Source organism: Gymnoscopelus microlampas (assembly GCF_963454915.1).
Source record: "Gymnoscopelus microlampas genome assembly, chromosome: 1".
Taxonomy (NCBI): Eukaryota; Metazoa; Chordata; class Actinopteri; order Myctophiformes; family Myctophidae; genus Gymnoscopelus; species Gymnoscopelus microlampas.
The window spans coordinates 16,415,091-16,434,188 of record NC_139962.1 but is presented as its reverse complement, the minus strand read 5'-3'; the positions used below and the strand labels follow the sequence as shown (position 1 = coordinate 16,434,188).

General features: G+C 40.8%; 1 protein-coding gene across 1 annotated transcript; it reads right to left on the bottom strand.

Annotated features, from left to right (window-relative positions):
* Window positions 1–916: 916 nt before the first annotated feature.
* On the bottom strand, window positions 917–18,050 carry ppef1 (protein phosphatase, EF-hand calcium binding domain 1; the record flags this gene model as incomplete). Its single annotated transcript, XM_084053927.1, has 19 exons — window positions 17,899–18,050; window positions 16,847–16,990; window positions 15,731–15,763; window positions 14,688–14,815; window positions 13,462–13,522; window positions 11,138–11,301; window positions 10,106–10,220; window positions 8,540–8,586; window positions 7,651–7,817; window positions 7,455–7,491; window positions 6,900–7,049; window positions 6,314–6,447; window positions 5,297–5,507; window positions 4,811–4,996; window positions 3,859–4,001; window positions 3,507–3,613; window positions 2,802–2,965; window positions 1,584–1,668; window positions 917–1,119 (listed from the first exon to the last, which is right to left on the bottom strand). Exons 2-19 carry the CDS (start codon window positions 16,899–16,901, stop codon window positions 917–919), a joined length of 2,190 nt encoding a protein of 729 aa, XP_083910053.1. The 5' UTR covers window positions 16,902–16,990; window positions 17,899–18,050.
* Window positions 18,051–19,098: the final 1,048 nt, after the last annotated feature.

Here is a 19,098-nt window from a genome sequence, read left to right as displayed (position 1 = left end):
GGATGCCCAGGCGTGTTTAACTGCTCTCCCACATTGTTTTGTAATCATAGTGGGTAAAACACTTAAGTGAATGTGCACACCCAGACACACGTGTGTGTACGCAAATGGACTATCATTTTCACAATGTGAGAATATGTATTTAATAAAGGGAGCTTTATTTTCTTCGTGTACAGGTAACAGCAGTTGGAAAACAGGCCAGCATTCACATTAGCATGACTCTCTTATGAAAAAGATAGCATACAGCGTGTGTGTCAGACATGTGTGTGTCTATAGCAGAGGTTCTCAACCTCTTCTAGTCTCAAAAGCGTTCGCCCACACACCTGACCACTTAACAGCGCAGCCGAATTTTCAGAGCATTTTAATTTATTTTGTTTATTTTAATGATCAATCAATCAATTGTGTTCTGGCTTGGATCAACGGAACTAACAAAAAGCATAACTTTTTTGTTTTACTTTTTTATATTAATGTTAAATTATCAATCAAATCTTAGCGTTGTGTCAATTATTTGGGGGCCCACTTACTGTACAATATCCTCCCGGTCCACAGGTAGGGAATGGCTGGTCTATAGCGCCTAATGCTACAGGCTCTAGTCATCCATCCTTGGAAGCTCACATAAAGGCATCTGGACTGTGATTCACTGACTACTGTGGATAATCTGTTTACTTTTGGTAGCAGTACCAACACATTGGTTTGTTAAACCTCTTTTAGGTATATATTTATACATTTCCCCCCACTGCTCAAGGTTTGCAGCGATTTTCGGTGGTGAACCTGGGAACAGTGAGAATTGTCATCCATATAGAATAGGTTTCTTTCTGCAATCATCTTTTCTGCATTTGTTTTGTCCAGTATTGATCAAGAGACTTCCAGGTGTAGCTCAGTTCAGTTTCTCTTGCTTGACTGCATATTCTTCTCTGCCTCAGTCACTCAGCCTCCTTGCTGATCCTTGTTGTTGGTGTACCACCCGGAAGGCCTGGAGGAACTCAGTGAAGTCTATACTCCCATCCTTGTTGAAGTCGATGCTGCGCGCCAGGTCGTCTATGGACCTCTCATCCAGGTCCACACCCAGGTGGGTGCTGAACAGACGCCACGTGTTACGGAACTCCTCAATGGAGATCAGGCCTGAATGTGAATGTCGCATATTAGACTGTTGCATCAACTAATTGAACTAATAGATTTAATTGATTATTTTTAAAACATATCGATAATGTAATAAAATACTCAATTAATAAGTTATCCCCATTTTGGGTAAGTCATTATAGGCGAAAAGTGTCCAAAAAACAAGCGAAAATAACAGATCTACAAACTACTTTTGCATGACACCATGTGCAACAAAGTTTAAAATAGCACTTATGTGATTAATTTGTTGATATATAAAAAAATTATGCACCTAAAAAACCACACTTCTCAGTTGGTCGATTAATCAAAAAAGTTATCGATAGATAATCACTAAGAAATGTATCGATAGATGCAGCCCTATCGCAAAACGCGCACAATATGCATTTAAAACACACGCAGATATCATTTTAGAGGAATACATTTCAAGTCATGACACAATTTCCTGTACAAAACAGATATTTCTCTACCTGATTGGTCCTTGTCTATAATGTTGAATATGATCTCCAGGTTGGTCCTGTATCTGAACAGGGTTTCAGCCAGGTGGGGTGTAACCTACAGGAACAACGTCACATGTCAGTCACTAGCAGTGCTGCAAGAAGTACCAGAAATTTGGACTTAAGTAAAATTAACAATACCACAGGATAAAAATACTCTGTTACAAGTAAAAGTCCTGCATTCTAAATTGCTTAAGTCAAGGTACAAAAGTATTAGCATCAGAATATACTTTAAGTAGCAAAAGTAAAAGTACACATTATGCAGAATGTCCATTTCAGAATGATATACAGTATGTCATGTTATTGAATGATAAATATTGATCATTAACCACTTAAGCCCAATTGTGTAGTTCGGCTTTTCGAAAAATAGCCTTACAAGCTCACTGCACGTCGCATTGTGAGCTTGTAGATCGGCTATTTTAAAAACAAAATTGGAAGATTGTTGATTGTTAATAATCGAAATCTGCAAAGTAACTAGTAACTAAAGCTGTCAAATAAATGTAGTGCAATAGAAAAACTACATCATTTGCCTCTTAGATGCAGTGGAGTAAAAGAATAAAGTATCAAGGCATTGAAACACTCAACTCAAGTAAAAGTACCTCAGAATTCTACTTACTGTACGTACAGTACTTGAGTAAATGTACTTAGTATCCACCACTGGTCACTAGTCTACACCATACTGTGCTTCATAATAGCTGTTATAGACGCAACAGAGTAGCTGTATACAGTGGCGTGCACAGACATTTTGAGGGGAAGGTACTCAAGTAAATTATACTTTTTTTTGTTTACTTGTCTGCTCTTTTTTCCCTCTACACATATACCTCTTTGCCAAAAATAGCCGATCTACAAGCCCACAACGCCTCGCAGCGCGAGGCGTTGTGGGCTTGTAGATCGGCTATTTTTGGCTAAAGTTCTCCTCAGAAAAGGGATGCTAGGTTTCGAGTGGTTATGGTAAAATGAAAAATCATATCACATAAAGATTTGGCGGACCCCCTGTAGTAACTCTGAGGACCCCCTAGGGGTCCCGGACCCCCTGTTGAAGACCCCTGCTGTAAACTGGAAAAGAAAAAAAAAACTTTTTTTTCCTTTTTTCAAAAGGGCACTTCTGGTCAAGAGGGCAAAGGGCAGGTGCTCTAGCACCACCTAGAGTCTATCTGTGCACGTCCCTGCCAACAGAGTAGCTGTATAGACCTGTGGCAGTGGGTGGCCTGGGTTCATGTCCTCAAAGCAGGACTGGTACTCCACACTGCCATCTGCTGCCAGACGTGCCAAGTGTGGGCGAAGGGTGCACCATGGCAGGTCCAATCTCAGCACGGACTCCAGCACTTCAGCCCATTCACTGACCGACACACATCCTGAACACACACATGTAACACATACAGTATGCATAGCGTTGCTGTCGTGCAGAAACCTCTTATCTCCATATTCTAACTTTGTGTGTTTTTTCGTAAATGAATGCCCTACTTGATCATACTGCAGCGTCACACAAAAGTATCAAAAAATCTGCAAGCTTGAAACGTGTTTTTGACAAGTTTTGAGCTTGTATACCTGCTATTTTTGAATTTTAATCAGATATCAATGTAGTTGTGCTTTGTTTCAAACCTTATTAAAAAAGAATGCTATTTTTACATATTTTGGAAAAATATCGAGAATGTTTGGAACATTTTTAATCATTTGGATTCTTTTTTTTTTTTACATAAATCTTCTCATCTGGGGGTAACTGGCACACAACATTTTCAGATGGGGGTCCGTGGCCAAATACATATCAATTTGGGGGTCCTTGACTTGAATAAGTTTGATAACCACTGATCAAGGGCACTTGCATATGCATGCCCTGTGTCAAAGACCCGAAAGGGTCTCAGAGTTAATGTTGACATTGTAGTGGGTATACCTTACCAGTGTGACCATTATCATACTGAAGGAAGCCAGACATCAGCTCAGAGCGATGGGCAAAGAACTTCTCTTTCAGAGCCCTGAGAGCAGAACCCTCCGCTGCTCTTACACTAGACACACACACACACACACACACACACACACACACACACACACACACACACACACACACACACACACACACACACACACACACACACACACACACACACACACACACACACACACACACACACACACACACACAGTATCCAATGATTAGAGCAACATAGCTCAGTTAATAAAATAAAATACAAAAACATGTAGTTAACTGATGTGTGTTGCCTGCTGCAACACACATCAGCAGATGACCTACCTCTGTGTGAGAGTGAGCTTGCGGGTGGAGCGGCTCACTTGGTACTGATAGAAGCGAGGAACAAGCTCTCTGCCCAGTTTGATGTAGGCACCACGGTTACTGCCTTCCTCATAATAGTTAGAGGCAGAGAAGATGGTGATTACCTTTAAGACACATACACACGCACGCACACACACACACACACACACACACACACACACACACACACACACACACACACACACACACACACACACACACACACACACACACACACACACACACACACACACACACACACACACACACACACACACACACACACACACACAGGTTGATTACTTCAGCAAAAGCAGTATACTATCTCATTCAAGTGATTCAATGCACTACCCTTGCTGCCACGGCCTCCAGTGGTCTTGTATCGGACCAGTTTGCCGAATCCTGATTTGTACTTAGTTGCGCTAAGTACTTGTGTTGTACACTATTTTCAGTGCACAAAATGGCACACACCCAAGTGTAAATCAGGCATAATCAGTCTACCTGAGGGCTGGGCAATTAAACCAAAATATATAAAAAACGCTGTTTAGAACCAACGAGTTTGACACTTTTATGGCCCAATCAATCAAGTCAGTGCACAATCCCCTTGAAGTTAAAGGGATCAATTAACAGCCGTCCCGGCTAAATATTTTATCAATGAAGAGACATAATACTATGCTACTTTTTAAATCTACTAAATTGATTAGTCTGATTAACCGCTTAACAATGTATTAATCTTTGTTGTACAATGGTGGCGTACAAAAATAGTAAAGATAGCCGATCTACAAGCTAACAACCCGTCGCATTGGGACACGTTGCTAGCTTGTAGATCAGCTATTTACGCTATTTAAAAAAGAAAATCTTTCATTAATCGTAATTGAGGCAAAGTTTGAAATAACCACGATATTGATTTGAAGTCATACTGTATATGGCCCACCTGTCCATTATGACAGAGCTCATAGCCCTCCTGCTTGCACTCATGTGAGCGGATGAGCAGCTGCAGGTGGTGGCTGAGCAGCAGTTTCTGGGTGACGTCGGGGCCAAAGTAACAGCCTCCCCCTCTGAAGGTGTTGGGACTGCACCCCTCCTGGGGCTTGGGGTCGCTCCACAACACATCCACTATCTGCTAGGAGGAGACAGAGACGAAAGGATCACACCTGGTTCACACGCAATGCGTTAAGAGCGTGTCGGGATATTTTTGTAGGGCTATTGGGCTATTTTCGTGTGCTTGCAGCTCAAAGTATATAAATCAGGCATAAGGGCCCCTGCTGGCCCACAGGTTGTGAATCGCTGAGTTAGGGCATTAAAGACATGACATTTTGGATAAATAATGTATTTTACACCAGATGGCAACCATAATAATGACTAATGACTTGATCCAGGCCCCACCCCCACTCCTTAGGCTCTATTTCAGCAGTTTGACCTGTTTCCACTCCTGCTGGTGTTGGGGTGGTGGGGGTGGGGAGGGCGGAGGGACAGCAGAAAGGGAGTCCAGGAAGGGCACTTGGAGGACGTCAGTGGCAGCAGTGTAGAGCAGGTAGGGGCGTGGCGACCTGGGCGAGCACACAGAGGACGAAGAGGACGAAGAGGAAGAGGAAGACTCTTGTCGGCTCAGCGGTCCACAGTGTCTCTTCCTGCAAGGAATCAAATGTTTTAGGGGTGCAACAATTAATCAACTAATCGATTTAATCGATTAGAATAAAATGATAAATAAACTAGAAAAGGTGCTCCTCGGAGCACAGGTCTCCGCCAGGTCAGAAATCGGCCTCATGGTGGCGCTATAACAGGCCCATGTGTAAAAATTGGGGCAGAGTTTCGGAATTGGCATCCAGGGAATGTGTGTGCAAAGTTTCGTTGCGATCAGGCCAACGGTGCTGGAGATTAGCTGTTCACAGACAGAAGGACGGACGGACAGGGTGCAAAACATACTCTCTCGCCATGCCTTTCGGCCTGGCGGAGACAATAATTGATTAATAATAACTGATCCCTATTTTGGGCATGTACATGTATGGACGAAAATCTTTACAACAACAAACTATTTTCAAAATATTGCCCGATCTACAAGTACATTAATGGTAATTTTCACTATTTGTGCAGGACAACGTTGTGTGACACAGTATAGTAGGGATTAAGTGATGAATTAATTCCTTGTTATATAAAATAAATCAAAAAAATATTTTAATGCTTCTCGATTATTCAATTAATCGGAAAACAATCTATAGAATAATTACTAAGAAGATAATCGTTAGTTGCAGATCTAAAATGTTTCATTTTTTAATGAGAGAATGGCCACGTTTGGTTGCTGAACTGTGTACTTAGCTAAATACGGAGAGTTAATTACACTCACTGAGTTACATAAACACTCCGAATTTTGCTGTGTAGTAGAAAAGATAGTAGTAAAACATTGTAATAACATTCTTGACTCCATGAGACGACGGACCTCTGAATGGGGGTCCTCTGGATCCTGAGGCTACGACAGCTGCCAGGGTGAGGGTTGTCTGCCCCTCTCATCCTGCTGCTACGGACATCCAGCTCCTCCACATTATACCTAGGCAACCTCAGTGCAGACTTGACCTTGAGGGCGGAGCCAGAGAAAGAGAATGAGGGTGGAATCAAATTTCCACTTGTCAGCGTGGTAACCTTGTATGTCCAAAATTATTACTTTTCAGCAATGGGAAAAAATAACCTGTGTTCCAATGGATCCAGTGTAGTTATTATTTAGTCACAAGTTCTTGCTAATACTTTTCATTGGTTAAATGCTTATAAAACCCACAGACACACTTAAGGTTTCTGCCCGACAACAACATTATAATATATGACCAGGTCCAGCTCTTAGTGTGTTACATGTCACTTTTTACACTCTCAGAGTTAAATTAACACTCCAGATTTTACTGGTTGAAACTTAAATTGCTTTTAGACCACTTACTGTATGTCTGGTCTGCATTCTTTCCTGATACAAATCAGAACTTATACTTATAGAACCTTTAGAATAGGAGTGGACGTGTCAAGGTATCTAAGTCTCTAACCTTGTGTCTCTCTATTGTGTTGAGGAAGTTGAGGTCGGTCTGGTCCGATATGCCCCCGTGAACAATCAATACTTTGCCGTCGATCACCGTGGCGATGGGCAGAAGGCTGAACACATCTTGAAACAGCTGAAGAATCTCACGGCTAAAGGTCTGGAGACAGAATGTCACCATTATTAGTACGCAAATCATAAGGTAATGCTCTCCCAACCCCAGGCAGCAATGCAGTGAAACAGTAGTGGCCACAAGGTGGCAGTGGCTGCGTGATACAAATTGCCCAGTGGTTCCCAAACTTTTCTGGATCAGGGCCCACTTGAAAATCTTGAAAGCGTTTGTGACCCACCCACCTGACCACTTAACACCAGCCGGAAGTGGTCAGATGGGTGGGTCGTGTGCATTTTCAGAGCATGTTTATTTAAATGATCAATCATTCGATTGTGTTCCGGCTTGGATCAATAGAACTAACATGGTATACTTTAAGTTCTTATTTATTAGTATCCGGCCCACAAGTTGGGAAACAGTGAAGTAGACAATGTATGATATGATGGTGCATCTGACCTTGTACTTCTGCATGACTTCTTTTGTGAATCCATATCTGGAACAACACAACCAGTGCATCAAGTTTTCAGAGTTAAAATAACAGGAGTTAGGTTTAGTGTGACATGAATTTCTACAATCTCTAAACATACTGTACTGTGTGTTTGTCTACAAATACATAGATTATTGCATTCTATCTACAGAACAAACGACAAACCTGAGGTTCATGATGTGGTCTTCGTGGTTGCCTCTGTTGAGGTGCATGTGGTCAGGGTACAGCAGAAGGTATGCAAAGAGCAGGAGGACAACCTCCACGGACTGTTTGCCCCGGTCCACAAAGTCCCCGTTAAACACATACGAGGTGTCTGCAGAGGGAAGGCCATTCTAAGGAAAAAAACAACAGCATCCACTATCACAACATAAACACATTTCTTTAGATATTTTTTTTTCTTCTTTTTGATGATTTTTACGTGACTGCCACAACTATTTTGGTTCAAAACCTTCATGCAACATCAATGGAGAACAGAGTTAAGAAGCAACGTGTGGAAATGGGCCATCAAAGAAACAGTTCAACTAGCTACGGCTAGTGGGACTACGGATGGAAATAATAGCTTCTAGCTAAATCCGGCATGTTTACATGACATCATGTTCAATTGATTCATTTCTTGTACATGTATTGAATGTTCATTAATGTGCACTGTCCCGTAAATAAACAAATAAAGTACAAGTAGCTACTGTAAGGCTCGACTTAAGCCTATTTATGCTCCATGCATGACGGTGTCACGTTGAAAATAGCAGACCTACAAGCTCACAACGCAAAATGTGCAAGGTGTGAAAGTCATGAAGAGAATGTGAAACTTACTTGATCTATGCATTTAAAAAACATATTTTTATATTGTTACACCAATTGTTCTTAGAACAAAACACCATCATGTTACATAAATCTGACACTTTCATTTATTACAGTTGGAGCCATCTGGAGGAGTCGTTATCCTAATTCAGCAAACTATCTGTTATATGATATGCACATTTGATAACCCTAATGAACTCATTTAAATACAGCACAACTGCCATTTAAATTCAGCAGCACCAACATGTATATTTACCTTGTAAAATATGAGAAGCAAGTCGTCAAGCCGCCCATGTAGATCACCTAGATACCAAGTGTATATATTTTTTGCACGTTTAAAAAAACACACATTTGTAACAACTTCATAATATTGGGTTGGGTTGTGCAGTTGAGATTTAGTTAAGTTAATCTCACCTCACTTAGCAACAAAAAATACAAAGTAATAAAAAAACTAACAAATTATTTGGCAACATAAATAATACAACTATAGATACACAGTATGAATGATAGAGAAAAACAAACATTAGTAGAAAAGGGTGTAAGTGCAAGTGTGTGTGGATATAGTTTTTGTCTAGTTGAATTGGTTGTTGTCAGCATGTTGAGATGTAAATCTGTTAAAGGAGGCTATGAGAGAGGAGTCAGACAAGTAGTCAGTGTGCAAATAAAGATCTCCATTTTGCACCTCTACTCATGATTGAGAGTTGCCGTTAAAGTCAATTGTATGTAATGGGGAGTGTGGAAGAAGAGAGTGCAGGCAGGGTGGAACGGATGGACCAAAGTGTCAGGAGTGATTTGTAACATGTACTGTAAGATGTATAAGATAGAAGAATGCCATGCTGTACGGCTTGGAAACGGTGGCACTGACGAAAAGACAGGAGGTGGAGTTGGAGGGGGCAGAATTGAGGATGCTACGATTCGCTTTAGTAGTGACAAGGATCACTCAAGATCAGAAATTACTACAGTAGAGGATCGGCCCAGGTTGGAAGGTTTGGGGATAAAGCAAGGGAGGTGAGGTTAAGGTGCTTTTGACATGTGCGGAGGAGGGATTAGGGGTACATTGAGAAGATGAGAAAAGTAAGGCCAAAGACGTTTATGGATTCAGTGAGGACATGCAGGTGGCTGGAGTCTTCTTCCTCTTTCAGCTATTTCCCATCGGGGTCGCCACAGCGGATCATCTGTTTCCATCTGCTTCTGTTCTCTGCGTCTTCCTCTGTCATTCCAGCCACCTGCATGTCCTCTCTCACTGAATCCATAAACCTCCTCTTTGGCCTTCCTCTTCTCCTCTTCCCAGACAGCTCCATCTTCAGCATCTTTTTCCCAATGCACCCTTCATCTCTCCTCTGCACATGCCACCATCTCGACCTCGCCTCTCTTGTTTTATCCCCAAACCTTCTAACCTGGGCTGATCCTCTAATGTAGTCATTTCTGATCCTGTCAATCCTTGTCACTCATACAGCGAATTGTAGCATTTCCATGCCGTACACCATGGCTGGCCTCTCTACTGTCTTGTACATCTTCCCTCTCACTCTTGCTGGTACCCTTCTGTCACAAATCAGAAGGGTACCAGTTATACAGGGTATGCAGGTGGCTGGAGTGCCCGAGGAAAACGTAGAAAACAGAAGCAGATGGAAACAGCTGTAGTCGACTCATAATGGGATATTATGTCACAGCCATTCACCTTTCCGTCTATTCATTTATTTAGAAGCCCATTGTATGCTGCCTCTTGTCAAAACCTGATACCTGGTACCACAAAAGATCATATGACAAGGACTTTACAAAAGACACTAAAAGGAACAAGATAAGTGAAGTAAGGATGACCTACCACATATAGTGATCTCCTTGGCGTAGGATGTAGACAAGTGGGTGATGTTGGGCATGCGTCTGAGGAGCTTCTTGGTCTCGTACAACAGCTGCATCACATACCTGGCATGAAGGGCCTGGAAGCGCACGCACGCACGCACACGCGCGCGCACGCACACGCGCGCGCACGCACGCACACACACACACACACACACACACACACACACACACACACACACACACACACACACACACACACACACACACACACACACACACACACACACACACACACACACACACACACACACACACACACACACACACACACACACACACACACACACACACACACACACACACACATTGAAGTAGCTTGCAACCTTCCCAACGACTTGCAACCTGCTGTTTTATACTAGCCGTCGCAGTTGTAATACATAGTGGCTAAAACAAGAAGCAATCCCAGAACGTTTCTGTGACAATGAACTTGGAGGTCCAAGTTAGGAAGACCTTCCTGTAATTGTATTACTCAAACTATTATAGCTAAATGTATGATTTCAATGAGCTCTTTCTTTGGCACTGCAGTACCGCTGGACAGTTACAGAGAAACAGCTGTCTCTCTGCATGAGCAGAATATAATGCCTGATTTATACTGACAACGTGTCATGATGCGATGTAATTCAGACTGCTGCCATGTTCTAATGCTCACGACTCCATATACATTTTTTAAAATAAAAAAGAGGCTTTACAAAAGAACTTGTACTGTGACTACAAAACAAACTAAAACTAACTAAAATTAAACAGAAAATGTCCTTAGTTTTAGTCTTTGTCAATATTATACAGTATGCCTAATATTTGGGGTGGATATGAAATCTTCCACTATTTTAGTTGTGGCAGTTTTTCTCATAAAAAAACAAAAACTAATGATAACTAAACTAAAGCTAAGCCTTTTCAGAAACTAAACTAAACTAAACTAAACTAAACTAATTGAAAACAAAGTCAAAACTGAATATAAAATAAAAAACAAATGAAAAATGAAAAAAACTCTAGTAACCTGTTGGTTCTTGAAGGCGTTGAGCAGTGAGTTGGTGTGAGCCACAGAGAGGGGGAAGGAGAGGCGTGGGCCGCTGTAGGACTCTGGCACTGGAATGAGGTTGTAGCATGTCTCTCTGTCCAGCCAGGGGTCAACCACTGGATCCAACAACTGGGAGATCAAGTCTGGAACACAGGACATGTGGTGCTGAGTCTCACTGTACCTGTTCCTGAGCATCATCATCACAGGCCTCTTCCGTCATCCTCTTTTCAAGTGATTGTCAAACCTTTCTTTTTATAATTGAATTTTGTATGCCATTATTTTTGTTAGTTTTAGTTAACATAACAACGTTGCTTTATAATCAATCATTTGATTCAATACCTCGCTCTTTGTGACCTCAACATTGTTATATTACAGGTCCTTCTAAATGCTAATGACCATCTGAGCCGACTAATTTATGCAGGCATGAAGAGGCTTCAGGCTTGTGACCACAATCCTATTATTTACCTCTCTCTCTTTGTGTGTGTGTGTGTGTGTGTGCTCTGGATCCGCTACTTTTAATACTTTTGTGTGACGCTGTAGTATGATCAATTAGGGCGTTAATCACGAAAAAAACACAAAAAGTTAAAATATGGAGATAAGAGGTTTCTGCCTGACAGCAACGATGTGTTTGTTAATGGAGTGTGTTGCTCCTTGTCCAGAGGAGTGGGCAACAGCTGTGTCGGTACAATACACCAGCACACTGTCCACACACTAGTTGCTAAGCAACAATATAAGCACTGGGGGTTTGAACACCAAAATCCAGGGGCCTGACAGAACCAATCTAATGTTAATTTTATGGAAGCATATTAGCGAACAATAAAATCATAATTGTAAAAACGACAACAATAACGTTTTAATGTAAAGACAGCACACCGATTCTGTGAATGCAACAGCAGCGGCTGCGTTCTTATTGAGAGAGAGAGAGAAAGAGAGAGAGAGAGAGAGAGAGAGAGAGAGAGAGAGAGAGAGAGAGAGAGAGAGAGAGAGAGAGAGAGAGAGAGAGAGAGAGAGAGACAGAGAGAGAGAGAGAGAGAGAGAGAGAGAGAGAGAGAGAGAGAGAGAGAGAGAGAGAGAGAGAGAGAGACAGAGAGAGAGAGACAGAGAGAGACAGAGATAGAGAGAGAGAGAGAGAGAGAGAGAGAGAGAGAGAGAGAGAGAGAGACAGAGAGAGAGAGAGAGAGAGAGAGAGAGAGAGAGAGAGAGAGAGAGAGAGAGAGAGAGAGAGAGAGAGAGAGAGAGAGAGAGAGAGGTCCCAAAGGTTTCTCTTTGAGGGACATTTGGTGAAACATAACATTACGTTTACTGTCTAGCCTAGGGCTGCAACTATCCATTGTTTACTTGCGATTAATCTATCGATAACTTTTTTGATCAATCAAGAATATATATTTTTAATGAATATATTTGTTATTTTTATATATCAGCAATTCGACTAACCACTTAAGCACAAGTCATACAAAATGTTTTAAAATAGCTGATTTACAAGCTCACATGTCGCATCGTGACTATTTTCTCTATCGTTGTTTTGGGACATTTTTGGAAACTTTTCACCTGTTAATTGATTATTTCATCAAAGTATTGATTATCAACATTTTTTTATAATTGATTAAATCGATTAGTTTGATTAACTGTTGCACCTCTGTCGACCCAAACATATCTTTACAAAAAGACAAACATGTCCAATGAGCCTTAAAGTATCTTGTGATGAGTGATACAATGATATCAAATCAAGATCACGATTATATCAAACTTTTGCCTCGATTACGATGAATGAATCATTATTAAAACAAGAAATAGCAGGAAAACGGCAGTCCATTTTTGCTCCTTCAGCACGCACAGCAAAGCAGGGCTTAAGTGGTTAATCAGACTAAATCAATTAAGTAAAAAGATCTATTAAAATTTTGTAGTATGGGTCGACATGTTGATATATTATGCGGGGGGAAAAACTGCTTCTCAATTATTCGATTAACCTACATGAGCAAGATTAAGCCGGTAATTGGTTCTAAAGGTCTCTATATATTTTGGGTTAATTATCCAGCTCTAAGTGACGATTGATCTCACTGATCCATGATGAACTGTAACATGAAGCAGTGTTATGCTATATTGTATAGAGTACAGTTACACATTCATATAATTGTTGAACATTGTGGAAACCAGTCTTTGACGTTATGTTTATTTTTGTATTGTTTTACAAAACCTTAATTTCTGTGTCAACATTTAACCCAGGATTTAATCATGATTATCAAGGCCCTTCATGGACGGGGAGATCTGAGTGAATCAACAGAGGAGAGTAGAGGCGTGCTCACCTGGTTCATTACCGTTCAGATGAGTGAAGTTGTCCAGCATGAAACTAAAGAAACTGGACAGCTGAGGAGAGAAGAGAAATCAAACTTCCATTAAAGAGGCTCTGTTGCACTCTATGCACTGTGAGGTTTATGCATGGCTGCCTGGCACGCCTATATGTTTTACAGTGTGTCTGACTCTGTGCCCTTAAGGAAGTTAACAGAAGCAGACTTTATCTGGCTCATGTAGGTTAATCGAATTATCGAGAAGCATTTTTTTGAGCGGTGTAGCCGTTCCTATAAGTGGGTTTGGGACCCATCCGTGGCGAAAGTTTTTCTTTCCGTCGTGAAAATGTGTCTTTCGCTGTACTGTGATTGGCTGATTGGTATTCAGACCCTTTGCTCAGTACTGTGATTGGCTAGCGAGACGCATGATGAAATTAATAACTCAATATCAAAAAAAAAATCACCACTCACTTAAAAAAATATACTTTTTTTTTTTAAGTGAGCTTCCATCACTGTGATGACCACTGTTGTTTTTAAATAGCACCGCTCACTTCACACTGGCTGTGGCTCTGAGGAAGGCTCATAGCCGAAACGCGTAAGCATTCACTTTATTGGTGTGCCAATAAAAAAGTGGAAATGTGAGTAATTTGTCCTCCATTTAATTGACATTTTTGGATGTGCTACCTTTTTGGATTTTTTTTAAATTCCTTTTTTGATATGTATACTGTCTTTGGGTCTAGCACTCCACTGAGAAAACCCATTGTTGATGCGCAACCTCTTTTTCTTATTTATATTATACTGAATATCAGCTAATCCATAACCACTTAACCCTGTATTATACTTTGTTGTACAAAGGTGTCGTACAAAAAATAAATCTTCTATTCACATAAAAAAAAAAAAATCATTAATCGTAATCGAAGCAAAAGCTTGAAATAAAGGTGATATTGATGTGAGGTCATATCACACAGCCCTAATGCGTTTCTAATATAAATATGTCATTGCTGTCGGGCAGAAACCTCTTATCTCCACATTCAAACTTTTTGTGTTTTTTCGTAGATGAACACCCTACTTGACCATACATACTACAGCGTCACACAAAAGCATTAAAAAACAGCAAGCGAAACAGTGAAGCGACGTATTTTGAGCTCGTCAATCTGCTACTTTTGCTATTTTTGAATTTGAATCCTGAAAAGTAACAGTTTTGGACATAATCAGGTTTTCACCCGACAGAGACGTTGTGGTACCTGCAGTTGGTCCTGTTCGCCTGCATATTCGATGGACTGGAAGATGTTCCAGGTGTACCGCCGTCTCATCTCCAGACGAGCCATGTAGCGCCGGTACCATCTCTGGATTAAAATAGCCGCCTTCATGGCTAAGAACAACACCCAAGTTTACCTTTTAGTGCCATTTATATGAATTTGTTGCCAAATAATGCAAATGATATGGACTTGTTCTCGATCGATGCACAGTACATGAATACATACACAGTAAAATCCTCAGTGTCAATTTAACTCAGAGAGTGCACAAATGGCAACAAAATGGAAATGGTTTGCAAGAATTAAGTCTCTCTGTTTTGCACTCTAACTCCTACTCACACACACAGTAAACTGTTAAAATAATTGAACTGAGAAAGTGGCCCCAATTTAGGGCTGGGCAAATTTACTTCAAAAATATATAATGAACTTTTGTTTGATCACGATTAATGAACGATTATTAAAAAAATAAATAGTGACAATAGAATATTTACAAGTTCACAATGCGTCGCTGCGTTGTTATCTTGTAGATCGGCTATTTTTGCTATTTTTGTACACCACCATAGCACTAATAAGTATAGAGCACCGAAGTCCTGACATCACTGCCGCTAGAGGGCGCTATCCCCCTGGGTTGCGGCGTTATTTTTTGTGTTGAAATCCCCATAGGGGAATCTTAGATCGCCTCATATAAGAACTGTGTTTGAAAAATAAACACATCATCCTGGGGATTTTACTCATATGGATATGAAGCATCAACTGAAGGTGGAAATGTACAAATGTAGCCAAAAAGTAACACAATAGACGCTAGAAACGAGTCAAACGACCCAAAGACTACATTTCCCATGAACGCGGCTGCTGTGGGGACAGTGATTTTGTAGTAGTTTTTTAGACTTTTAAGGCAGAATTAATTCAATTTTCACCAGAAACAGGCTGTATCAAATATAATTGCCCAGAGTTACGAACACTGAGGATATTACTGTGCATACACATGCGTGGCACAGAACTAAATGTCAAGAGATGAGGGGTGACCTTACTCAGAGCCGGGCTGGGATCCTTGGCAGTTTCATCTGTGTGAAGAAGACTACAGTTCAGAAGATGAAAGTCATAATTGAATAAAATCAAGTGCAACAGAGTGGGAGAGAGTGAGAAAGAGAGGATTAGAGAGAAAGATAACAAGACACAGGGGACATGGAAAGGGGCCCTGAGACAATAAATTAATACAAACAGAACAGAGAGAGAGAGAGAGAGAGAGAGAGAGAGAGAGAGAGAGAGAGAGAGAGAGAGAGAGAGAGATGCAGAACAAAGGAAACCACCATCTGTCAAACATGTTGATGACATCACCTAATGTGGTGCTGGAGGAGATATAAGATATCTGCTGAAATATTAGAATGGTAGAAAATAATCATAATAATCCATCCATTGTATACATTACAATGCAATACTGATATGCTGGTTAGTCAACTTGTCAATGGACCATGTGTACCGCTGCCGCATAAATACACAGTAAAATCCTCAGTCATTTATGGAACCAAATGGACCTGGGTTCCATTTGGTTCCTTGTGTACACTCTGAGTTAAATCATCGCTCAGGATTTCACAGTGTACGGCCAATACTGAAACTATTTTGATGGCAATTGGTTCTTCACACCTCCCACAATGAAAGGTGTCTAATACGAAGCTATGATGACAGTTCAGACATGACTGTATGCCTGATGCATTGCACTGCGCACTGAGCACAATAGAGGGTTTCATCATCATTCACTTATAATCTACACCAGTGGTTCTCAAACATTCTCATGTCAAGGACCACATCTGAAAAGGAACCACCATAACATTGTGTTGTTAAAAATATTGAAGATTCCAAAAAAAAGATTGTCAATTATTTTCAAAATATTTTTCAAAAATAGCAATAAAATGTTGTGAGCTTGTAGACCTGCTACTACTAGCTAATGTATAACATAGTGGTATAAAAGCGGTTCAACTGACTTTGATGCTTTAATTTAGCTGGAGACCCCCTGGAACCCCCTCTCTAGGACCCCTGGGTGTCCCCGGACCCCACTCTGAGAAACTACTGCCCTACACTTCAGGTGAATACTTGAAGCGGTCAGAAGAAGTGTCCAAGTGTGGTCATCTGGGACACTATTAGGTTACCTGTCTCTTTCCTTTGAGCCAGTGGCTCTGTAGCGATGGAGGTGCCACAGCCCATGGTGACATTAGCCAAAAAGTCCAGAGGTCATACGGGTCCAGTGACAGTGGATCGCAGCTCTCCAGTGTCACATATTTCAGCAATAAAATCTGAAAAAAAAAGAATAACTAAATAATAAAAAGCTATACTGTAACATGATGTGACTCCCACCATAATAGGACTGTAGCCTGTTCAGATGGAGACAGTCAATAGTCATTTTAAATCCCTCTGCTGTCCTTGTAAGGTATGCAAAAGGACCCTGGAGTATAGACAGTCCAGTAACCGAAACCTATATGACCGTTTTCGTAGACTACATGTAGCAGGGATTCTTCAGAAATTAAGGTTTTTGTTAGGCTATCCAGTAAATTTAAACCTATATGGATTCAGATTAGGAAATATTTCCTTTTGAAAGAACAAGGCACCATAGAGAGACATCAGCTGTATGATTAGTTAGCAGAAAGAACACATTGGATGCTGATGCTGTCATTGGGACAACATTTAACACTATGCAGTGGTGTAAAGAAGTAACTAAGAACATTTTCTCAAGAACTGCACTTAATACAATTTTGAGACACTTTTACTTTACTGGAGTATTTCCAATTATCAATACTTCTACTACACTACATCTCAGAGGCAAATATTGTACTTTTGCTCCACTAACCCTAACCATATTACAGAACACACATTAACCACTTTTAGCCCTATTTTATACATAGGCTATTTGAAAATAGCCGATCTACAAGCTCGACACATTGTGAGCTTGTACACTGCTATTTTAACATATTTTATACAAACATATTTTATACATACATACTAACATTTTAGTAGCTACTTTTACTTTTGGTACTATATTTTGATGCCAATACGTTTGTACTTTTACTCAAGTCAAGTAACATTTTGAACACATGCATTTTACTTGTAACAGAGTACTTCTATATTGTGGTATTGCTACTTTTACTTTAAAATATCTGAGTACTTCTTCCACCACTGACAATATGAAGTTGAAATGATGCCTTACCTGTGTGCGCACGATCCCGTCAAATCAGACATTAGTTGCATTGAAAGAGCTTTATGGAATAATACACTATCTGTCTGTGACTCTAACCTACAGCTACACAAAACAATAACACCAAACCATTACAGATGACACAATACTTCAGGGAACAAGAAAGCCCTCTGCTTCACTCAGTCTGCACTATACTCCTGGTAAGACGGTGACGCGCACTGACAATAGACGATCTACAAGCTCACAGCGCGTCGCAGATCGACTGTTGTCAGTGAGTGACGGTGATGATGGCGACACCATGTTGTAGGATCTATGAATCAGGCTTTCCTCAGCGCGGATGGATGGGTGGGTGGATGGATGGATGCAGTGGTGAGCTGTGGATTTTTGAACTAAGGGTACTGTATTTTATGACGTCACGTGCGCAGGCATGTGCACATAGCCACTTACTAATACTGTATTCAACATGTGATTATTAATGTATTTATATTTCTTATTATTTTGTTGCATTGTTAATTTGTTGTTTTTATTTTTGTTTCAATTAATCAATTATTTTATTTTCCTTTTAGTTTTATATAAAAGCCCTTTACATAGACTCACCCACACATAAGCAGTTAAAATAATCAGACAACTTGTCTTTGTCTTGTCTCAGAGAACTGGGTGCTCTGCTAAGCAATTGATTGATTGATGTACTTTATTTAGTAAGACATGAGAACAGTACATGACAGTACATAACAGTACATGGAAGTACAAATTCGCAATACAAGGTCTACTAAACTGGATAGCTCAGTTAAGCACGTAGCTTGTTTAAGATGAGATCCCCACGCACAGAAATCATGATGACATAAGAGACAGACAGATATACACACTACTATACATAATGTCCCCTTCACACTCTGCAGTGCACATTCAATTCAAGTCCATGGCTTTTCTCCAGTAGCCTAATGTTATGCAAAGCAGCCAGGTAGACGCTATTGAGAATGTCTCGCCACTGACGGCGCGAACCTTCAGAGGCTATTGTTTAAACTTTAAGGTGTTAACGACCGCCGCTGACGGTGAGTGCATGTGGAGCACGCGCGAGCCCCCAGCCGCCACAGTCTCAGAACTAAGGGTACGCCGTACCCGCCCGTACCCCCTAGAGCTCAACCCTGGATGGATGGATGGATACTGCGCAGCGCATCATCTGGTGTGAGGAACACAGCGCACGACACACGA